Source organism: Calliphora vicina, chromosome 5 (assembly GCF_958450345.1).
Source record: "Calliphora vicina chromosome 5, idCalVici1.1, whole genome shotgun sequence".
In the NCBI taxonomy this organism is placed as follows: Eukaryota; Metazoa; Arthropoda; class Insecta; order Diptera; family Calliphoridae; genus Calliphora; species Calliphora vicina.
Window position 1 is genome coordinate 112,429,061 of NC_088784.1, and position 26,550 is coordinate 112,455,610.

The following is a 26,550-nucleotide window of genomic DNA, read 5'->3' on the forward strand; positions in this document are numbered from 1 at the left end:
ATATCTGAAACTTAAAAAATATCATTGAACATAATAAAATATCCATAAACATTAAGCATATCATCCCCTTAAAAAAATTTAATCAATTTCGCGCATATTTGCTCATTTTGTGGCTGAAAATCATAAAAATAAATAAAATATTTTCCAAGGAAAATTTCAAACATTTTTCAAAAACAAAAAAATATAAATGAAAATGAAATTATATTTTTCAAGCCTTCTAGATTTAATTTTAAAACATAAAATATGAAAAAATCTTAATATTTAAGAAATTATTTATAAATGTTATGAATTGAAATCAATGAAATCAAATCATACTATTTATGTTGAAACTTTTTTCTGTGTATTGAATTTTGAGTTTTGAATTTGATAATTTTGACAATTTAATATACAATTTTCGTTATTGGTTGAACTTTAAATACAACTTTAAATTCAATATATGATATACATATATTTGAATTGAAACGGTTTAGGAAATATTTTTTTCTGTGCACCGATCGACTTAGAATCACTTTCTGAGTCGATTAAACGACGTCCTTCCGTCCGTCCGTCTGGCTGGTCGGCTGGCTGTCCATGTAAACCTTGTGAGCAGAGTACAGGTCGCAATTTTGAAGATATTTCGATAAAATTATCGGTCATAAATGTTTAATTTATATATGTATCTCCACAAATTCCACTCCAAATAAGTCTATATAAACAAAATTCATGTCACCAAATTCTGTTACGGGCTTGACCGACCATAGTTTCTTGTTTTATGGTTAATTTCAATCATTTACAAAAATCATTTATGAGATGCATACACCTTATATAATCCACTGTGCGATGTAGAGAATCGTAATCAGTAATAAAATCAATTTCGAATTTGTTGATGATGCGTTGTTTTGCATTTTAGGTGACGATATGTATAATCGAAATTAAGCTAAAATGTTTATTCAATCCGCAATATTTAACTACATTTTTTTGGTGAATTTGGCATCTTACGACCAGTGTGGAAGTGTACTGCAATCTTGAGATGACCTACGATTACGATTTTCAACGTGAAATTAGTTCTTGGAACATGGCATCACATGGTATTAATGCTATTTGTCAACCGTTGTCTGCGAAGAATTCTTAAACAATTTTGGACAATCGCAATCGCCCAATCCATATCGAGATTCTCAATCGTAAATGATAATAACCGCAGAGTTGGACGCCCTTCACACACCTGGAGACGTCAACTGGGATCTGAAATAACTCAAAGCGGCCTAAGCTGGAGAGAAATTATACACATAACATCAAAAGGAACAGAATGGAGAGAGTTCGTTGTGGCCCTTTGATCATTTTAGGAACCACAAGACTTAATATATATGTATGTATGTAGATATAAATTTTTGTGGATACGATTTTGCTTAGAAATTAAAAAAAAACAATTTACAAAATACAACGATTTGTGCTTATAAATTGTAAAATAAAATCGCGGATTTGAAAAGCAAACTTTTTAACTCCTTAAAACGAAATACTATTACAGATATTACACTTTTTAAAACTTTAAATTGTAAGTGTTAGTTTTTGTGAATAATAGTTATAATCAGTACTTTAGACAACGTTTATTTGTTTTATTTACCATAAAAACAAAATTCAATTAAGCAAATTATTTGTAATTAAAAATTTCTTTAAATGTCAAGTGTTAAGGTGGAAAACGACTCCACACATGTCTATTAATTAGTCTAAATTATATTGCATAATTCATGTCTTAGAATTGTAAATAATTAGCAATTAGTTTTTCTTTATTCATTATTATAGTTATATAATGATATTGTATATTAGATTAGAGTGTCTCACAAAAACAATACTCCGGTCACCAATTCAAATGAAGTACCTTTTCGAAAAGTTAGTTTTAATGGGTATTTTGAAAAAAAAAATTATAATTTTTGGATGCTTTTAATTTTTTATGTAAAGGCAGTTTTGATACGGTTACCATTCTACTTTAGTGTTTTTTCATCTGCAAATATTTTTCAAAAATACTTTCATTTCATTAGCCGATCTAATGTACACCTATAGTTTTAAGTTAAACATAAGCAAACAAACTAAATATATAAACAATTATACATTAGGGTGCCCCCGTTTGTATTGAGGGAAAATAAGCTGTCAATGTTTATTTGGATTGAGGAGACCTTTCTCAAAATGTTTGTCCTGGGATAAAATAATCCTTTTAAATGATTTTTCTTCATATTTCTCGCAAAGGAAACATATGAAATATTGATATCATGTGAAAGGTCTTTGAGAGGTGCTCCCAACGCCGTATCGAAAATGTTCGTATAAGTTTCAAAAATATTCGAACTTTTGTAATTTTTTTACAAAATTTTAAGGTTTTCCTAAATTTTGACATTATATGACACCTTTATAAATTAAAAGAAACGATTTTTCAGTTTTTCGAAATTCCATCTAGTTCGAATTTTATTTGAATAAATACTCGCAAGTTTTGAAAAATTCGAATAATTTCGATAAAAGGAAAACCTTGTTTCGGTCATATTCCATGAGACGTATTAATTTAAACTAATTATTTTAAATATATTTCAAAATTTAAAAACCATAAAATTTTTGCAAAAAAATACAAAAGTTCAAATATTTTTATTCTTGAATCCAGCTCAACAAATATTAACGCCAGAACCAACAATTTCAAAAACGGTATCTTAGAATGAATTAAACTTTGATTTTAGTTTTTGTGGCCAACCTAATATACATATGTACATTGTACAACATACATACATATGTACATCCATATTTATTTGTACTTGTGCTAACAACAAATGTCTCCCTACAATCTACATATTAAATTAATGACGTGACGTGAAAATTTGTTTTATTACGTCGCACATGTTAAGTTACTTCAATTTATCAATATTCAGTATCAGTGACAACAACAACTAGAAAATGAAGAAAGACAACACAAAAAAGAACATAAGGAAAAATGAAATAAACTTATAATACAAAGTTATAACATTAACAGGATACATTTATGTTTAACAATATTATTGGTCAATTAATTTTAAATAAAAGTACCCAGCAGTTTGAAAATTGCCAATTGGAAACCTTACACTAGCTACTAGCTAAATTCGATGACCACATGTAATGCTGGCATTTTGGTACTCACTGATGATACAGTAAATGCAAAAATTGAGAATAGACCCACATGAAATTCTTAATAACAAATAAGAGCTATTTTATATTTGTTTTTCTTTTTTACTCAAATGCTGGAGTATTTGTTATAAATTTAATAGTGAAGTTTTATTCAGATTGAGAAAATCGGACACCTGCAATGCCATCTCCATGATAATAAGTTCACCAGTCAGCAATGTTGCCCTTGGGTTGAAAATTCACTAGTAGTAGTTCTCAGTGGCTAACTAATTCGACGTAGCGGAACTAGTTCACTGAACTGCAGGGTATATATACATATACAAACGCACATATATATGTACATATCTAGACATGAACATGCACACATGCACACATACATACATACATACATACATACATACATACATACATACATACATACATACATCTATACATAATATGTATGAGTGTATAAGTACATAAGAAAACAAAAAGAAAATAAAGATAGGAAACCCCTTATTAAATATTTATAATAAAATGAGTGACAGGCAGACAGACGGTTAGACAGATTCGTCAACTGACTCCCTGACCGTCTGTCTAACTAGCCACAGAGGTCGTGGAGAGAGAGTGGAAAATAAATGAAAGTACAACTACCAAGCAGTACTAGGAGACTGTCCCGAACTAGTGATTTTACCTATCATTTAAGGAGACAGCTAGTTGCATAACTATCTACGTGACTAGTTATTTTAAGACTTGCATTTCCTAAGCAGGCGGTCAATTGACCCTTTTGGGATACAATGAGACTGTCTGGTAGCTTGTCCAAAGTAGTTAATGATGCATTGCATTCACATAATCGTTATGTAGAGTCAGTTACCTTAAGGTACGGTCGCACATGGCAAATATTTACTTAAAAAAGCGAAATCACTTAGTTTTAGCACAAATTTGTTTGACGTTGTTTACTCTTACAAGTGTTTTGTAAGATCAAACAGCCTCTAATAAAATTAAACTAAATATTTGTTTTGAATTGTCCTAATTAAAAGGAGTTTTTGACATTAAATAAAAAAATTAAAATATTACGTCTTTTTCGTCAAATATTTGACATGTGTGACTCTACCTTTACTAGCTATCTAACTGGTTACTTGATCAGCTACATATCTAGTTATTTCAAACTGAAATAGTCAGTTAAAATGACATTCCTATCTTTTGACAGTCCAATAACCGATTGCATGTAAACAAACCTTCCTCCGACAACTCTCCAATAGATTACTTCTTGTGGTTAAAATAACTACTTTTTAAAGTGAAGTACAAAATAACTGTTTAAGTGATTACACTCTCGGTTATTTGAAGACACTTAAGTGGCAATTTTAAGTCAATTACATGGGATGCATAAAATATGTGTGAAATGACACAGAATATATTAATTGGAATCAGCCAACTAGACAAGTTAGGTTACTATCTATTGTATAAGGGATACATTGACAACTTGCTTAACTGCTGGGTAACTGTGTATAGGAGAAGAATGAAACGTGGAAGGCATTTAAATATCTAATCAATAAAATAAACAATAGAAATTGTCACTTGCTTAAAAACTTTTAGAAATACATAAGTAGCAGTGGCTGGAGTAGGGTTTATTTCCAGGAGACAGACCGAAGTGGGTGTTCGTTATCATGATAAGGACAATAAGTTAGTGATTGACATACACGACTGTTGATATTTTCTTGTGTTTTTATTGTTTTTGTCTTACAAGTATTTTAATTTACTGAAATTTACTCTTTAATCTCGTAATTTGGGTTTTGATTTTAATTGTTTAATTTATTGTATAAACTTATCCACCTGCTTGGTGTTTGTTATATTGTTGATTTACCTACTTGCCTGATAAGTGTTGGATTGATAAAAATAATTCTAATTGAAATGCAATTTCCATCCAATTGCAATTCCCAAAATCTTTTGTTGTTTTCTTTCTCGTATTTAAATAAATATGTATCAGCGAAATGTTAACAGTTGTTGTTGTTTTAGGAACAATAAAACATCGCCATTAAAACAACAACAGCAACAAATTTCCTTTACAATTCATTACAGTATATACTTATTAACACATTTCTTTTTTATTATTATTATTATTCCTGTTTAGGTGGTAATTATCGTTGTCCCCAAACTATAATTGATGCTTACTTAATTCACAAAAATGTTCGTCTAAAGTTAGTCAAATAAATGACATTTGTTTCAAATAAATTAAAATCCAACTCAATACAATGTTTATTCAAATATTTGTTGGCCATGATTGTTTTGTCTGCAACTGTAAACAAGTTCACAAGAATTTTTGAACAAGGATGTGAGCATTTCCTTGAAATTTTATTGTCTCTTTGTAAAGTAAGTAAAAAACAAAACAACACATTTTTAAGGCTAGAATAAATTACCTTGAGTTTTTTTTATTATTTAGTTTATCCTACTTTTAAAATAGTATGATTGTATATTGGGGTTATAAAATGGAAAGTACGCCTCTTTGGCGTTCGTTAGTTATGGATTAATTTGAGTTAAAAATCTATCGAAATACTTTTTTTTAAGATCATTTTGTATTTTTGAGAAGAACTGAAACTCTCTTTTTTAGTTTATTGAAAGAAAAATTATTATATTAAAACTACAACAACAAATAGTTGCAAATATTAATTAGTCTTCAGATATACATCTGATAATAATAATGCTAGAAATAGCTAAATATTTCTAGCATTATTATTAGGATTATTTTGCGAATAAAAATAATTCGAATAATCGAGATTTTGTATAAATGTATACATTTATTTTTCAATAGATTTTGTATTAAACCCTATGATTACAACATTAACAAATTTTACTAAAATATGAAATATGACTATTGAATTTGAGCTTAATTCACTCCTCAAATCTATTTCTTTATCTTCATTCAAATGTTTTATTTAAAGAAAATTATTCATAACAGTATTCATTCAACCTCTGAAAATGAATTAAGAAAAATGTTCTTGAACCTTTTTGTAACAGATTTAAATTGAAGAAAATTTGAACCATTCAGCATTTTAATGGATTTGAGTTAAAGAAAACTTTAATAATTCATAAAGGAATTAATTCTATAAAGAATGTATTCTTAAGGGAATAAATTCAATACGTTTGGAATTATGATAACGAAATAAACATATTTTGGCATCAAAATTCTAAAAACTTTTTTTTAATGTTTAAACATGTTACAATTTTTCACCCCCCATATTCATAAACAAATTTGAACAATGTTTTAAAGCTAAATTTCCATACAAAATTTGATGTTAAAACGTGGTTTAAATTTAAACATTGTTCATGAATAATGCCTTTAATATTTACGTGTATTAACAGGCTGTTTTTATAAAATTGACGAATTTCTAAGCGAATGTGTTAAAAATTAGGTTTCTAAAAATCTCAAAATTTTTTAATTTTTTCATATATTTAATAATTTTCAATTGACATAAAGAAAATTGTAAAATTATTTTAATAAAGTCGAAATCAGATTTGAATGAGCTAAACGTTTTATAAAAACATGGGGTAATTTTGTATTTTTTTTTTAGAAATTTTCTGGTTTTAAATAAATTTTATTGAATTATATCCTTCGCCCGATAAAGTATATATATTCTGGATCGTTAGAGATATAGCCATGACCGCCTGTATTTTGAAATCAATTTTTCGTAGCCCCCATATAACCTACATACATGATTAAAACATCAAGATATCCCATACATCGGTTGCTATTTAAAATCGATACAATATGGATATATAATGATAGATATTTCAAAGACCTTTGCAACGACGTATATAATGCTATAGTAAGGTCCGACTTACAATGGGTCAAAAACGGGAAAAATATTTTTGAACCAGAATTTTATTTCACCAAAAAACATTTTTTTTGTCTAACAATTTTTTCACTAATAAATTTAAAAAATTTAGTTTTTAATATGAGGGGCTTAGAGCACAAGGGGTTCAAGTGCCTTTTTTCTCAAACTGAGTTAACATATGGAGTTAGTAGGTGAAGTTCAGAGAAGTTCATAGCACAAGAGTTGAATGTGGGATTCTCATCCGTTAGCGAGATATGGCGACCAATTCTAGCACTTGTCATTAAAATACCTGTTTCGGTTGGAGAACAAGGGGTACATGAGCACTTAAACCCCTTGTACTCTAAGCAAATATTAAAACTCATTTTTCACATGTACTGATTTAGTGAATTCAGATGAGTGATCAGCTAAAATCTAGCAATTAATTCCATCACTTGTTTTCAAAACACCTGTTTCAAATATCTTTGTGGATTATTTTCCAAAAAAGAAAAAGTAACATAAAATAATGGAATCGAGTATATTAATAATTGTTGATTTTTTATTGTTTATAGTACGTAAAATCATTAAAAATAAGTGAATCTGAAAATAATATTGACGAATTTTCTGAATCTGATCATATTATACAAAGATGATCTAATGAATGTGCAAGAAAACTTCACCAAACTAAATCTGAAAGCTCGAAATGTTGACCGAGTCGTGTAGTTGCTACCACAACTTCCTCCAAAAAACAGCGTCAAAACAATAATATTCCAGAAATTCAAGAACCTACAGGATCTTTGCTATATACCACCAATTTACCATGAATGGTTTAAAGCACTTCCTCACGATGGAATGGAATAAATTCCGGAAAGAATAGAAAGTCGAGGTGAGGATGACCCCGATGATGTCATGGAATCTGATTATGACGACTAAAAAATGTAACAAAGAACCATAAAAGCTTTTCTTAATAAAATGTTAATAAAAAAATTGAGTCTATGTGGTTTTCTTACTAGGTAATTCAGAACTTTGAAAAAAATTAAAGCACTTTCCTCACTTCAAAGGTAATTTTTGGGTATTTGTATATGTAAAATATGGTATTTTTTATCGTGTTAGATTAAAATATATCTCAGGACCTCCATTAATTAAAAAGCAATATTCCAGATAGCATCTAAAATTTTTTATTGTAAATTAACTTTAACCTCATTTTTCTCATTATTAAACATTAGTCACTTGAATCCCCTCAAATGAAATTTAAAAAAAAAATTTCTAAAAATAATAATTTCATATTAAATTTTAAATATTAAATATCATAATGTTCTGATCTTGTTATTTTAGTCCAATGTCGATTGGAAAATGAATATTAGAAAATCATTTTGTAATAACATTATTAACTATTTTTTTTTAACTTGAAAATACATTTATTCGACTATTCGATTAATCGACAATTATTGTTTGAATAATTAATTGTTTATTCAAAATAGAAAAATTTTATTCTATCGAATAAAAATTAAATTTTTTCCTCGGTTTCCTTCGAATAATTTTTATTCGAATGACCACACTAGTATAAAGCTAAATACAATTATCAACTAAAGTGTTAGTAATGGCGTTGGTTGTCGATGTTTTGTGGCTGTTGAGCGTTTTCTTTTTATTGCTTCTGTTTGGTTGGGTTTCGCACCGTAATTGTTGCTTGTTTAAGTTTTGTTGTGTTGACACTTTTAAAATAAATACTCGTAATCTACTTTTCTTTATTTTGTTTGTCTTTTATTTTTCTTTTGCCAACTTACAGAAATGACTTTAAATGATGGCCTAATGGAAAATAATTTGCTTAAATAATACATATGTACGTACAATGTATTTTGAGCAAATTGATGTCGACATTTATAGTATTTAAGAAGTAGATATGTATGTATGTATGTGCTTATATGGATGGCTGTCAATGAATTTTATTTATTTTGGTCTCATTATGTTTTATATCCATTACAATTATCCATTTATTCACTTCGATTCTTACGTTCAATACAAAGCGAGTATTAATGAATGTAATATGTTTTCAGTTTTCCCAAGAATCTAAATATTTTATTATTTGTGTGTTATTGAGTGTTATAGTGTGTGCATGTATAAATACGTAATTTTTATTTAGGTCATTCATACAATTAATGTCGCGACGCATTTAAAAGAAATAAATAACAACAAAATACACCTTCAATACAAGTGTCCCCAATACCATCGGAACATTTCAACTTTGTATTTTATCAAAAAGTCCTTGGGGATTAACAACTTGTACTAAAAACAAGTAAGAGTGCTATATTCGGCTGTAGCGACAAATATTGAAGACTAAAACAAAAAAATTATTTTTGTGAAAAAATTTTTGTTTAAACAAATTAATTGATTTTAAATAATATTGATATATCAATCACGTTAGAGTATGTAAGTTATTTGGTGGCTTCGGAAATTTGATTTCAACATACAGACGGACATGGCTATATCGACTCCACTGGGTCTTAAATGAGAAATGTGGAAATTACAAACGGAATGACAAACTACATATACCTTTGCCAATTATGTTAAAGGATATAACAACAAAATTCACAAGCGCATATGTTGGTCGAAATGTGTGTGTACATTAGACCGGCTCGTACTCCATACAAAATAAAATATTATTTTCAGCACCACAGACAACCTCCACCTACAAACTAAATTTGTTTTGGTATAGGATTAAATAGCTCTTTTCCATTTTTTTTAAATCTTTATACATTTAATGAAAACGGGTAATAATAAAATTACATTTGCATTTTTGACAGGTGCTCAAAATGTAATCAACATTTTTATTTGAAATGATGGAATTAGCAGATAATTGTTTTGGAAATAAATTGAAGAAAATGTTCAATTTTGTCCCTGAGTTCACTATAAATAAAAATGCCAAAAGTTTTCACAAATTGTCATATCAAAGTTTTCTATTTTAAATATCTAAAGTAGTTGTTTATTTATTTATTATGAAGAAAATCGCAGTTAATGTCCATATATTACAATATTTCGGGAGCACCCAGATAACTTTAGAAACCACTTGAGATACAAATAAATGAATTAAATACATTTGAAGTACAAAGGAATTAAGCCTATGAATTAATTCATTAGCGTAATGTTTAAGAGATAGAATTTTTTTTCATTTCGAAAATGGAATTAAAAACTAATTCTTTCGAACCCTTGAACTGAAAACACTAAAATCTGTCACAAATACTTTCTGAATTATCTTTTAAAAAACTACATCTTTCTCGGTTCAAGTGAAAGTTTTCATATCGCTTATTGTTCGAAAATGGGCTAATTACGTGAACAAATTTTTAGGCGAATGTTTGGAGAAAATATTGAAAAAAAAACTATATAAGTAAATAACTATCTCGAAAAAGGTAGTATATAGCCAGTTTAAGCTTTAGATTAAGCAAGATTAAGCTTTAATTTAACATACATATGAGGAGCCGCAGAACAAAAGGTACTTTTTCGCACATTTCAAATTTTTGGGAAAATGAGAATTATTTATTTCGCCCCCTTAAAAACTGCATGAACCTGGAAATGCTAACAAGTTTCTTACTTATCAATAGATACATCTAACTGTCATAAGTCACCATATTAAATGTTAAGGATGTTTTTAATCCTGATCTAATATATAAACAAATTACACATTGAAATTAAATAATTTTTTTTTTTCGTTTTATACTAGTATTGTACGTTTTGGTAAGCACAATTTTTTTTAGAACCCAAAATTTTGCTGACTTGATTGTTTCTAGAAGATTTCAATCCAAATATTATAAAAATACCAAAAAACCGATATTTGACAAGATGCGAAAAAGTACCTTTTGTTCTGCGGCTCCACATATAATACGACTCTGTATGTGTTCAAATTCTGAATTTTCACCTAAATTCGAGTTCACCGAAATATAATTTTCATTGAAGACCTTCGACATAATTTGCAGGATTTTAAGTAGTTTAACGTTTTATTTGCTCATGTGTAAAAAATATGAAAGGGAAATCATAAAGCAAATCAAACGATTTGGTCAAATCAAGTCATTCGGTGCAAAAATTAACAAGACTATTGCTAGCATTGTGAATATGGCTTTAATTTTCAAATTAATTTTTATAATTTTCACTGAAGAAAGCCTTCTATTCAACTTTGCTGAGATTTAACAAAGCCGAGATAAACAAAATGTTGTACGAGTTAATAAATCAATAGCAAAATAAAACATTCTTTACAATACAAATGAAGATTTTCATTTAGTTGGAGAAACTTTGAAACATACAAATTGTGTATTTTCTTGGTATAAAGTATAGAAAATAATATGAAAAGGAAAAAAAAACCGAAACAATTCAGTAATAAAATAAAACAATACTACATAGTAAATAAGAAAAAAGAAAGAAAGGTATTAATCATTTATTTATTACCGAACTGAATACTTATTGAATGGTTATGTACTGTATTATGTATACCTATATACATATACATACATACATATGTATTTATAAGTATATGAGTGTATAAACCTTATATGGATTTATTTTATTATATAGAGACATACATCCATTGAGATTAAAACAAATCCAACTGTCTACTAAATGTCATAAAAATGAAAAAATAAATCAATATTACTCAACTACAACAAAATCGATCTAAAATAAAGGTAAACTATATTAAAAAAAAACTACAACAAACTAGACAAAAAAAAAACTAAAAACATAAATATTTACATAGTACACGCTTAACATACATATGTAAGTATGAACATATGTAAACACTTACACATACATAAATACCTACATATTAGGGTGAGACAAATTGTAGGGGACCGAAATAATGTACAAAGGCACATCTCGTTCTACGGATCATCACAAGAAACTTTGCATTAAAAAACTCTTAAAAACTCTTAAAGTGATAACTAAATCTTCTTCTTCGATATTCAAGATAGATTCTTGATTTCTCAAGGCGTTATAAACCGTAATTCATACAAACAATCGAATAAACAAACATTAAGAATTCTTTGGCAGGTTTCAAAGTAAATAATATCTTCTAAACAACTTGTTCGATTGAAATAAACGATATGTGAAAATTAGATCCATATTGATTTGTATGTAACCGACTCGTTTAAATCCAAAATGATTACAAATGTTCTAAAATCTTTAACTAAGGACCAACATTTTCCAGAATCGATGAATCAACTTTTTGTAAAATTGACAATGAGGTAAATATATGCAAAATGCTTGTCGTACGTGGTTATGCCAGGTATTGTGTGTTGCAAGTGTTTAACAAAAAAAAAAACAAGTAAGAAAGTATGGTCGGTCAAGCCCGACCATATAATACCCAACACCAAGTAAATGAGTAAAAATATTTTCTTTTAAAATATCAATAATTTATATTTTTGAGTGATTTTCGGAAGTGGGCCTTATATGGGGGCTATGACCAATTGTGGACCGATCACCATAAAATTAGGTCGTGTGATTTATGTCTATATTAAAGTTAACTATGTTGAATTTTGTGTATACCAACATTTTTAAGCGATTTATGCACGTTAAAGTGATTTTCGGAAGCGGGTCTATATGGGAGCTATGACTAATTATGGACCGATCGTGACAAAATTTGGTGACATGAATTTCGTATATATAAAACTTATTTGGAGCGAAATTTGTGTAGATACATAGATAAATTAAACGTTTATGACCGATAAAGTCCAATTTCGAGGGGACATTTGTATGGGGGCTAGGTGAAATAATGGACCGATTTCAGCCAGTTTCAATAGGCTTGGTCCTTGGGCCGAAAAAGTAATATGTACCAAATTTGGTCGAAATATCTTCAAAATTGCGACCTGTACTCTGCGCACAAGGTTTACATGGACAGCCAGCCAGCCAGACGGACGGACGGACGGACATCGTTTAATCGACTCAGAAAGTGATTCTAAGTCGATCGGTATACTTTAAGGTGGGTGTTAGACTAATATTTTTGGGCGTTACAAACATCTGCACAAACGCATAATACCCTCCCCACCATGGTGGTGTAGGGTATAATTAAATGCATTTCTTGTTAAACTCAACATAGTAACATTCGGTATTAATGTCATAATGTCCTAATATATCATGACTCGGCAGCTCGGTTTAACCGACTCTTAGGCATTCGGCACAGGTCTCAGCTAGTTGGTTACGATAACACAATAAACATAGCATACAGAATAGTATTATTTTAGGAAATGTTTTGCTTGAAAAGCAATAAAACCAATTGTGAAATATTAGGACATTATGACAATATTACATGATAAGAGACCTTGTGAATTGACCAAATATAATTTAAGTTTTAAATACAAACCTTTAGGGACAAAATTGGGGATTTCAATTTTGAAATAGCGATTTCTTTGAGACATCGACATTCAGATATGATTCATTTAAATTGCTGAAAACATATTCACCCCTATCGTGAAAAACATGTGATATTTATGTTCCCATGAAATTTTCCCTCGAAGGGAAAATTGCTATCGTGATATTCCCCTAAACTTTTCATTCACAATAGTTGATTTTGTTCGTAGCAGCTGTTTATTGTTTACAAAATTTCATCTAAAAATTTCACAACATAGGGAATTTTTTCTCGTGAACAAAGTTTATGAACGTAAAATGGGAAATGGGAACATACTTCATGTGAAATTTTGATTCGCGATAGGGGTGATTATTTAAGTTCCAAAATATTTAAAGAAATCAAAGTACCAATTTTACAACTTTCAATCGATTTCCTTAACGGGTTCTGGCCTCAAATTTTGAATCAGTTACTTTTAGCGACTACAGTACAAAATAATCCAAAAGAAAATAAATTTTTTAAGGGCAGGCCTAATGTACGCACATATCGTTTTAATTTGTATGTTAGGTGACGATATGTATATATGTATGAAGATTAGAGTGGACATTAATAAACCAAAGTTGGATTATACCCAGTTTGGTGAACATTTGTAAAAAAAATCATCCTGAAAAAATTTTAGGTAAATCGGTTGGGTTGCCCTCTGAAGTTTTGAGATGCATTTTTTCAGTTTTTGCAAAAATGTTGCCATTAAAAAATTACTTTTGCAATTTAATTTAAAAGAATAGAAATGTGTACACAATTGTCGTTCTAATGAGACATAAAAAACAGAAATTGGTTAAAAAAATTTTAAAAGTTGTTAAAAATTTTCCAGGCCATCTCTTCAACTAATAGAGAAACCTACACGTGTAAGCGTATTTTTAGTAGATCTTCTCAAGGACTATTTATATTTTAAATTTCAGCTCATTCGGATCATTATTGGATTTTTGGCGATTGGTGACCAAATTTGAGGGGCCACGTACTGGCCCCCATTACCCCTAGGAAGCTGAACAACTGCAAATCAAGTCGAAAAAACCTCAGCTCCAATCATGTGAAATTTCGTAATAATATCTCTAATAGCTCCCTAGATACCGAATTATTGCCAAAAAATACGTTTCTGAACCACTGTGCGCCGCTAGAACAAGAAATCTAGCAACAAAATTAACATAATTTGAGAAATTTTAAAATAAAAAGCTCATTTTTACTTAAAATATACCCATATTTCCGTTTATATGAGTTTTTGTTTTCGTAAGATACCGTTAACCTATTCGTAGGTATGACGAAAAAAATGGAGTTTCAAAACTCCATTTTCATATTTTTAAAAATTTTCTTAAACAAATTTCAGAATTTTTTGATCATCTCATTTGAGATTAATTGAGAATATAATAGGGAATATAAATATGAAAAAATTATGAAAATATCTTCTATAGTTTTTCAGTACCTGCGATTTAAATTTAGCAATTTTCGAGAAAAACTAATTATTTGGCCATATTTTGGCGAATGAGCTCAATTTCCTTAATGTTATGAATTTTAAGTAAAACCTATTCCAGATAATTCTAAATATACCCTGAAAGTTTTACTAAAATTGGAAAACGTTAAACCTTAAATTGAAATTTAATTGCAATTTTCTCTGTATGCGGAATTCCTAGGCGCTTGAAACTTTCTAAGAACTTATAACTTTTGTTTATATTTATTTTTTATAATGTACACTTTTGTGCCTCGACTTGGGAGGGAGTGGTAAATCATTTTACATTTTACACACTTAACAGGATGACAGGGTACCCGGGTAACACTATACAAATTACATATGTATATGGAAAATATTACTCATATGCTCACACTCAATATTGAGTAGTCTTTCTACTTGCTGAATTTATTTCAGTACCTACAGTGTAAATAAATGGGAATCGCCATTTGTTGAATTGACGGCTAAGCTAAATCATTGTTCTTGCCTGTAATAATATGGAGCATTCGTATATAGTATTGGTGTCATAGAAACAGTCACATCGAATGGTATATACCAAACAGGTTCAAACATTTGTGGATTTTTTATAAAAATTTTATTTTAAGATCCTGCTGAGGGCTAAAGATTGTTGCTACTCTTTTTATTGCATTTATTTTCACATAAATTTCGTAGATATTTATAGCCCAATTAAACTTCTAGATACAATTGATTTAAAATTAATTGGAATTTGTATGAATAATAATGATTTCAATATATTGGACCAGGACTATTTAACTTACTGTTGTATTAATAAATTTAAAGTTCGATAATAAAAAATACACCTAATCATTTAATTCATGTTTTTTAAAATTTTTTCTCACAATGAAAATAGTCTACAAAACAAAACTTTAAAAGCCCTTAGAAATTAAATTTTAACCAACTTTTCATTTTGTTTGTTTCCTATTTTTTTTTTATTTATTTCGCATTGGAAACATTGAAGCTGAAGAAGATGCTGACATTTGTGTCACAGTGTAATAAACTTAATCGGTTCAATGGAATTTATAATTTCTCGTGTGCATTCTAATGGCTCCATTTCTATGTTCCCAATTATTTAAATTAAAACAAACCAAACTTTAATTTTGGTTGGAAAAATCGTGTTTTTTGGGGCCATTCATAGTATTCATGTGTATATTTGTATATACCCAGCAAACCTTTACGATGTCAAATAGTTTTGAATGATTTTAAACAACTTTTGTTAATTGTTAAGTGAGCTATTAAAATGTAAATTGGCGCCAAAAAGGAAGAAAAGAAAAATGTCATTGTCTTTGATTTTCAATATGTTTTACATGAATATACGTGTGTGTACTTGTATTACTGAAGTTAATAGATTAAGAACTTTGTTATTTCAAAAAATCATTTGGCTAATTTAGAATTTTGAGTTTGTTAAGTTAAGTAACTACAGATTGCTATAGAACTATGTGCGTTGTTTATTAATGCAGTTGTACATACCTGTCATCTGTTGGTTTATACGTCACAATATACTTTTCAACTGGATGTGCATTCAAATCAATCATTGTTTGCCACGAGACACGCACTGTGCTCGGAGTTAGAAATGTAACAGTTATATTTTCCGGTGTAGCTGGTATTGTACCTAAAAAATACAAAAATACAATAAATCATAAAACATACATACAATCGTACATTCGTACGTACGTATGTACAATATAAACATGTACATAGATAGCAACATACAATAACTAATTTAAATATTTATGTATAATACGAATACGTGTGTATGTATCATATGCATATACAGCGTATGCATGAGTATTTTATTTACTAGGGTTGTCATTATTGGATTTTTATCTTGATCGAATAAAAATTGTTTAATTTTTAAACCCACCACCAAACAGATTGGGGATGTATTGATTTTATCTTTCCGTTTGTATCACATCGAAATATTGGTCATAGACCTTGAAATCTATATATAATATCGGCTCTAATAAAACTCTAAGACAATCTATCCATGTCCCGCCGTCTGTTGTAGTCCGTCAACACTATATGGCTTAGGAAATGTTGTCCAAATACATACTGCGACCTAAAGGATCTTTAGTGCAGCCTTAAATTTTAAATTGGAGCATATAAGGATGGCGTAAATCTCCGCCTGAAATATTGATGGGAATGTACCCATGTACCCCTTTGAAAATTGGGACCATAGATACCAGCCCCAGTGCCACCATTAGCCTGTTTGGAACCATCAGTAAACCATACTTGATCGGCGTTATTTTGCCATAATGTCTGATTTAACCACTTGTCTCTTTCAGGTATAAGGACCCTAAAATTCCTATTTAACACCAGAGTTGGTGACATATAGTCCTATATTGCAATACTAGGATCATTTTAAAAGATGCCTAAAATGCGCATGTCTCCCGGCATTACACGGGATATTCCCGGTAGTCTGGATGCACTCCTATAGGCCTCCTCCGTTACCAATAAGTGTAAGGGTGGGATGTGTAGGATTGCACCCAGAGCATGAGTGTGACAGGTCCTCATGGAACCAGTAATGGAGACAGAGATGAGGCGATATACCTTGTCAATTAATGCTCTTGCGGTCATTTGTTCTACCTTCTTCCACCATGGCAATGCAGATACATAGTTATTGATAATACACGCAGAGAAAAAATATAGTTGTGCATGTTTACTGTAACCATTTCAACATTTTTACAAGTTTTTTAACAATATTATAGTCGCAGTAACTATTTATATGATTGGGGTAACCATAATATGGTTAATTTTCGATTCACATGATTGTATCAACCATATATATGGTTACATTAAACAAGTTATGGTTGTCACAAACACTCTTAATGGTTCTTTGAAATCTATTACAAAAAGGCTTAAGTAAATTTTTTTTAAATCATTGTGTAAATGAATAAAGAAAAAATATTTTCAATCAATTTGTATGAGATTTGAAACAGAGCTGTAAATGAATCATTATTTTTTGATTTTAATTCGTTACGAATCAGCTAAATTTTGAATTAACTCTTTTCACAACAAAAAAAGAATTGAATGAAATTTGAATCAATTCATTTCCAATTCAAATGATTTTATAAAAATTAGTTGCAATTCGTTTTCAATTCAAATGAATTTGTTAAAGTGAATTGTAATTTATTTAAATTGAATAAACAAAATTTTCGCATTTTAATAGGATTTTCGCCAATACCTAATAATTCAATTCCTATTTTGCCGCTACCTGATAATTCCAGCATATCATGGGAATTTCAAATCTAAGACGTTTTTGTCTTTGGACTATTTGATATACGAAACGAGAGTAATGCTTGCTGTCTTTTATATAAAAAATTAGTTGAATAATAAAACGTCAGTGATTACTGTAGATTTACTTACAAAATCAATTCAAATTCCAATAAATTCAATTCAAATGAGTTGGAAATGAATTGCTAAATCTTGTTTCTAATTCATTTGAATTAATTCAAAATCAATTCAATTCAAATGAATTGCAATTCACTTTAACAAATTCATTTGAATTGGAAACGAATTGCAATTCATTTTAACCAAATTCATTTAATTCAATTAATTTTTTTGTGTGAAAATAATTAATTCAAAATTTGCTAATTCAGTGCATGAATAATTCGCGAAATAATTAAAAAATGAATGACTCATTTACAGTTCTGATTTGAATAATTAAAAATTCAACCAGTCCATGGTTGAAAGAATTTTATTATAAATTAATTCAACAACGAATGAATTTCAAATAAAAGCCTTTAACTCTTTGCGGTTGGGTGGTCAGTTTGCTAACCACATTTTCTATAGTCTTTAAAACATAGTTTATTGTCATCTATTGCCATTTTGTTAAACAATTATATTTTTTGAAGTCATCGTTTATTGTTTTTTTGCAAAATTTTGCCATCAGGGTGCTCTGGTTAGATAAATATAATAAATTTGAAATATAATTTGAAAATATTGTTAAAATCAGTTTTTTAAGAGACTTTCACGCATTCAATAAAAACAGCACAGCACAATTCAGTGTTACTTTCATATTTCGGTTGTTTGGTCAGAAAATTTTGTCAAAAATATTCGATTTCCAAAAAATTTATACGAAACAAAAGTTTTTATCATAGTTATTTTTAATGCCAAACGCCACGGTGGTTAGTAAACTAACCATTTGAATGGGGATGGTTTTTTCATGTATTTATTAATTTGTATTACTTTTAATTGCAATTGTTTTGATTTTAAACTTATACACAAAAATGCGTGGCTGAAAGAGTTAAATGAAACTAAAGAATTTGTTATGTTGGGAAAGGTGTTGAATGAATCTTAATTCAGAATTAAGATTTTAGTGAATTAAGCTTAAATTGAATATAATTAATTCAAAGCTCTGATTGTTAGCTGGATAAATTAGTTCCGATTCTCATTTCCAGCTCATCAAGAAACCTTTCCCATAATTTTAGAAACACTATAGTAGAAATATCTTATTTCCTTTTAAAATCAGTGACAATTAAAAAGCATCTTCCATAGAATATTATATTGTAGTTTTGACAAAACACTAACCATTTTATTTGTTCATAGTATATTTTACACTTGGTCGGCTTTATTTTCAACATTAAATGCAGTTTGGTTTCCTCAATTAATCGAACATTTTTTTTATTCGAATAACAACCCTAATATTTACATACGAACAACACAGCATTTTATAACAACTGGCAACAACAATAACAACAACAGTGCTAAGGCAGACTACAAATAACAACAAGAACAATAAAGTAGTAGTAGTTGTTGTAGCTGTACATGTAAATGTAGCAACAAAAGTGGGTCAATGTAAAAATGTCAACTGAAATCCAACCAACTAAAATGGGGAAAAGTTAAACTTCTACTAAATATAAATGAGTGGATACGAGTATAAATAAATTCGGTCGGTTACTGTTCGCATTACTACAGCATTTAAGTATTTTATTTTGTTTAGTTTCGTTTGGTTTTATTTCATTATGATGGCATTATTTAAATGTGTATTACTTCAAGTGTACTAAGTATATTTTTGTATATTTATACTGAGTTAGTTTGTTAGTTATTGAGTTTGTATTTATTTGGCTGCACACTGTCACTGTATGTTTGCTTGTTTTGGCATTCAGTAGTAGAGTATTTGGAAAATGAAGGCGTAACTACAATGTTCGGTTTCTTTATTTTTTTTTCTACTATTTTGATGGAACGTTAGATATTTTGCTTTAATACTCTTTTTATTTTTCATTATTTTTACTGTTTATTTGTCTGTTTATTTATAACTGTCTTTGTAACATCAAACAAATATTGTATAAAATAGAATAAACTACAATTGAATTTAAAATCGTACGTAAATGTCACTGCATGGAAATGTAAAAATACCAAAAATATAATAGAGAAAAAGGAATGAAAACATGGAAATTGTTTTTTTTTCTATTAAATACACAAGACGACGGTTTCAACAATGTTGATGATGGTTTAATACATTTTAAACTTTTCCGTTCGTTTTTTATTATTTTGTTTTGCCTTCTTAAAAAACAAACTAAAACAAACAGTCAAAAGGGACACTACACTCACTTAACAATGACGCAGCAATTTTTGTTTGTTTTGTTTTTGCTTTGTTCCTTTTTTTACCTTCAGTTATTTAAATAAAATGCAAACTGCATTCTAGCGCTACGAGTTTACAAGTCGAAGTAGTTTGGCCCAAACAATGAGGCCAAATATTAAGTTTTGCACTTTGAAAAAGTTTCATTGTAATATTTCATGTTTGTGTAGTAACAACTGCTTGTTTGAGAATTTTACTGAAATTTGTGTTCCTACAATATTTGTATTTCTTACAAACAATCATTTTGGAGTTTTTACTGCAGTAATAATATTGTGTTCATAGGTACGAGTATGTATACATACATATGTATGCTGTATTACAGCATTTCTTTAATGTCCTAGTTTATTTTTATTTAGTTTTTTTTTTTAAACCAAAACATGGAAAAGTTTTTTGTTTGTTTTGTAGTTCAAGGTCAAGTTTACTTAACCACAAACTACAATATTTTTTCGGTTTAACAAAATGTAAAAACTCTTAATCAAGCATATAAACATGCTATTTTTATACATAAGTCCATAAAATAGGTGAATGATTTTGAATATCACAAGTTCACATGATTCTTAAACTTTGTAATCCAAAGAAATTCTAATTATTATTCCCGCTAAATTATCGTAAGCGCCAAAATCCACATTTAAAGCAACGTATGCGGAAAACAATTGCAATAAACATTTTAATGCTGTGCAATGAAAAAATATTTAAGTTGTAGATAGGGGTTTTAATTTCCCGACCTTTTTTGATTCCCGAGAATCGGTAATTTTTTTTTTTACATTCCCGGGTACCCGGCTATTCCCGAAATATATAATGATACTGTAAATTAGGAATATTATAGCCAAATTTCATATAAAAACATAGTGTTATAATCATTATATATCGCAGCTTCATATTAATTGAGCTTAATTCATTAAAATTTCAAGCCGTAATTAAAAAATGTCAGCCTTTCATTCCATAAGCCCATTCCCAACATCTAATTATTTAGCTTCATTTAAAAGTGGAATGATCTCAAAAATGGAATTAATAACACGGTGCTACGATGGAAAAAAACTTGGAAAACGACCTAGCGTGGGTTATAGGTCTTGCTGAGTACATTACAAATTGTGCCGAAAAATTTCAGAAACACCCTCAAATTCAGAAGTTATTCTAAAAAAACCGTTTTCAGTAATGTTCGTCAACTTATCGACCTATAACTCAGTCAGTTTTTGTCCGATTTTTAATTGTGTAACGTGTTTGTAAACTGATTACGCTTTATAATTAAATGCATTTATTGATACATTTGTAAGTTATAGGTATTGTATTTGTTAAGAATATCTGAAAACAAAACAAAATTTATCAACTTTTTTAATTTTAGTCGCTTTTTATTGATGATATGAAAGCTTATAAAAATGTATATCAATGTATGAAGAAAATTTAGTTCTTAACAAGACATGTTTTAATTTTTCAAATCGGATGAAAACTGTAAAAGTTATTCAACTTTTCATTAATACGTTTTTTAGTATTTTCTCCCCCAGCGCATATGAATAAAAAAAAAAACAAAAAACTATACAAAAAATAATATTTGTAAAATTTTTAATTTACAAGGTAAATTTTTTGAACATTTTTCGAAAAAGTTTAATAACTTTTGCAAATATATGCCGATTTTAATAAGTAATGTCACGTTTTAGTGTAAATAAAATTTGGTTTTCATAGAAAAAAAATTTAACTTTTTATAAAAACTTAAACAATTTCTTGGAATATACATTTCATGCTTATATAAAAAGAAAGCTTAAATCTTTGTCTATCCATAGTTGTTTAAAATTTTGAAATCGGTCTAAAAATTTGTGAGTTAGAGGTACTAAAGTACTACGACCAACCCTAAAACAGTTTTTCCAAAATAACTCAAAACTTTGAGGGTGTTTCAAAATCTTTGAAGACGGTTTTAGTATGTCCTCACCTAGGCCTATAACCCCCATTAGGTCACTTTTCAAGTTCTGACAAAAAGTCTCATTCTGTAGCAGAGTGTAATTAATCATTTGTTATACCATGACCGTTAAGTGTACTTCCACAATTTTATTTTGCGACCCCATAAACAATATAAATATGTATATACTCTGACGTCTTATAGATGGCGATGAAAGCGATGTCCGTATGTCTTTTTAAATTATTGTATCATTCGAAAAACCCCAAATAAAAACTGTAAAAAAAACTTTTCTCATTTTTTTGTGAAAAAATAGCTTTAACTAGTTTTCTTTGTAGTTTCTTCAGTTTTCAATTGCCGGGATTCCCGACTAAAAATCCCGGGAATGGGGTAGTGAAAAATTGACAAAATTCCGGGGAAACCCCTAGTTATAGGTTTTTCACAAGGTTGGATACCGATTCGAATAGGTTAAAAGATATTTTGCTAAACAATTAAAGTTTTTTAAGTCATCCTCTATGTTTTTTAGATTTATATATTAATTTAGATTAATATATATTTAGATAAATTAGATTAATATATTAATTTGAAAATATTGTAAACCGTAGTTTGTTAACAAAGTAACAGTTCACTGTTACTTTGTTATTTAGTGTTTGTTTGTCTTGTGCTAACATACTCTTTGATAAATAACGTAAGTAATAGAGTAGTTAGATTACTAACCACTGTGAAAGAAATACACACAGCCTCAAAAGTGAGTAAACACCAGTAAATTTTTTGATTTTTTTTTAAGTTTATGAAAATCATTATAATCTGACTTAAATCTTTCGATGGATAGGTTTTAGGATTATCATTATCTTTAAAAAAATCAAATAATTTGTGGTTTTATATGTGTTTTTCTATATAATTTTATGTTATTTTGTAAGGATCTCGTGGGTACTCAATGAACGTGATATAGAAGATATTTTGTTGGAATGTATACTACATCCGATGGTATGGTCAAAGTCTCTGCAGTCTTGAATCCGACGAAGAAGAGTATTATGAGGAGGAGGTGCTAGGTGACATACCTTCGAGGCTCTAGTCAAAATTTTTATTATTACATAACTCTATCAAATTTGGCTAATACTTCTGTTAGTGATTTATCTACCCAAATTGCTGTGGTGGATTAAATTTTCGATTGGAAGATTCTAATCGGATATATTAGAATTGGAGAATATCTCACCTACTCAGCTATTTCGTTTGTTTTGGTCAGAAAAGAGTGTCAAAATGATTAGCTTTCAAACAAATTTATACTCTACGAAAATGTTTATCAAACGATAATTCCATAAAATTTGTTTGCTGTATTTTTTTTATTATTATTATTTTTCATAATAAATGAACCTTAAAGTAAAAATGCAATTGTTTTGATTGTAAACTTATACACATAAAATTGTGGATGAAAGTGTTAAAAAACTATTTGAAAAGAACAACTACCTGTTTCAATAATGGTAATGAAAGCCAGAAAAGTGTCTTTATTTGGAAAGCAATAAATATTTTATTGATCAAATATAGAAAGTGGAGCATTAACAAAATCAAGCTGTCTAAAATTGCAAATTTGAACTTTTTGTTGGATATTATTTAATAACAATAAAATATTTAGTATACAAATGTGTACACAAAGTGGATAATTTCTTGAAAAGAAACATCAAACAATTTTTTGCATAAAATAAAGTTCTGTTCGAGCATCCAACTGTCACGCTCAGATGATTTTAATGCTTTGTAGGATGTTTCAAATTCCATGCATTTCCAAAGTAAAAAAAAATGTCCCAATGTTTTTAAATTAAAACGAATTTATGGTTTTTGGACTTCCTTTAGATAGAAGAGAGTTTGTAGATTATTTTAAATTAAAAACCAAGAAAAATTAGGCCACTAAACCCAAATAAATGCTATAAAAAGTGCAAAACTTACGAAAGAGTTCGGATATTTAAACTTATTTCATGCGTCCTAAGATGTTCAATGTAAATAATTTTCATATGATACCAAAATTGAAGTTTGGATACCGAACCGACTTTTTTTCCATTAACTGGTCTAATACATACAACATTAGTACATACATACATACATATATTTATATATTTATGTATATTGTATATAATATTATTACTTATACATACTCACATACATACATACAATGACAACAATACATACTAGTAAAGTTCGTTAAATTTTTAATTAACTTTACAAGGTCGTTGTGACGTATAAGTGTTATTGATTAATTAAATATTACTAATACGCCATGATATCAACTGTACACAATGTATACCGGAGTGTATGTTTGTACTAGATAAAATGTCGCTGTAGTCGTCGTTCGTTTATAATTTTATTGTCGCTTGTTTTTAAAAGCATTTCTAATTTACTGCCATAGACGACCTTAATAAGTTGTACAAAACTCTTTTTAAATTTATTTATTGTATTTTCAAAGAAACATTTTCACAAACAAACCAGTGTGTTGTTTGTTTCCTTAAGGTTTACAAGTGATGTGATGTTATGCGGTTGTTCTCAAATTTTAATTGCATTTGTTTTTTTTTTTAAGTAATATGTATCTGTACTTGAAAACCTTTTGTTTAAAGTTCTTTTAAATTTTAAAACAATTTATTGGAAAAGTTTTCCAAAAAAAAAGAAATAAAGAAAGAAAATATAATAAATAAACAAACTCATTTCCTCTGACCTTTACTGCTTCTTTGTTTAACACAATCTTAATAAATATCTTGGCTAAAATCTAACAAACATAATATTCCAGCTTATACTTGGCATTTTATATTTATGTTAACTACTATTCCTTTTCCGGGAAAGTATCCATCTTCACACATATTTAAACACTTTTCTTTATATTCTCACACAACCATTTGTATTACAAATTCAGCAATATGTCTGCACTTAAGAGCCTTTTAGGATTAAGGTTACTTAAGGTTATTTACTGTTAAGACAATCGTCGGCATGCAGAGAACATGGATATGGATTGTTATACTTTTGTTGCTTTATTTGAACATCATTCGTGCTGGTTTAAAGGCAAATTACCGATCATGTTCGGCCCCCGGTGTTCATGAATATCAACCACTGTATGTAATAACAAATTAGAATATCTCTGTTTATTTATTTTTTTTTTGCATAAATGAACTAGTTGTAGGTTTACTTCCCTACTTGAGAGAAACTACTTGCGTGTTTTTCCACAATTTTATTCGTTTTTTCCTCGTTACACAACGAGAGAGAGAATGAGGATACAAACAAAAATGAAAAAAAAAATTGTATGGAAATTTCTATTAAATTACATCCGTTTAGCAGAATTTAAGCAAATTTTAAGGCCGAATTTTGCGTTTTTGATTGTTTTTGTAATAATTAAAGTAATTTTAGTTGTTTGGTTTTGTCTGTCGTTACCGCTGTTGATGTTGTTGTTAAATGTTGCCAAAGGAAATTTCCAATTTTAGGGCAATTGTTGCAGGTTGTTAATTTGAGCAAATATGTAAGTACATACATACTTACATACTTGCTTATGGCTCATATTATCTAGGTTGACTACCGTTACCGCTAAGCTACCGTTACCTCTAAAATACCATTTCCGCTCGACAGACGTATAATTGCAATTACCGTTATCGCTAAAATACCGTACCAATATAATCGTAAATACCTTTACCGATATTCTATAAATAAAATTATATTATAAAAACACTACTTTTTTATTTGAATAAGTGAGATTATGTGAATTTTCCGAATATAATTGGTCGATTCACAAGGTATCAATCCTATCATGTCATATTGTCATAATTTACTAATATTTCACAATGTTTTGAAATTGATTTTCAAGCTAAAAATGTCCTAAAATAATGCTACCATTCAGCAGAAACCAGCGCCGAAAGCCTAAGAGTCGCTTAAGCCGTGCCGCCGAGTCCTGAAATATTATAACCTTGGGAATGGACCATTTAAGGCATTTGTAGGCGTTCATATTGTTGAGATTACGAACATTTTCGTGAATTTACACGTACACAACCCGAAAGTAAACAAAAAACTCATTTTGTTGCAAACAATAGAGCGTAAAAATACAAATATTTCATTCTGTTGCTTGACGCTGTTGCGAATTTTTTATTTTTAACCTAAAGTTAAAAAAGTGCGTACTAAAATGATTAAATATTTTCAACAAAACCCAACTTGGTTCTACAAAAAGTTGGCCAATTAGGGAGAACTTGTCCGTTGATAGAAAATCTGGTTCAGGTTGAAGGAATGTTTCTCATTATATTTCTAAAGCCAATAAATAGAAAGCATTTTCAAAAGAGCTGCCAACATATCCGATAAGAAAGCAGTCCGGTT

General features: G+C 28.9%; 1 protein-coding gene across 3 annotated transcripts in view; it reads right to left on the reverse strand.

The window, feature by feature from the left end:
• Positions 1-26,550, reverse strand: part of LOC135961696 (uncharacterized) — a 63,858-nt gene that overhangs the window by 34,876 nt on the left and 2,432 nt on the right. For all 3 annotated transcript variants that reach the window (XM_065513240.1, XM_065513241.1, XM_065513237.1), the window contains exon 2: positions 16,217-16,358. In XM_065513240.1, coding sequence (XP_065369312.1) covers positions 16,217-16,358 — 142 coding nt within the window. The remainder of the gene's footprint in view (positions 1-16,216; positions 16,359-26,550) is intronic.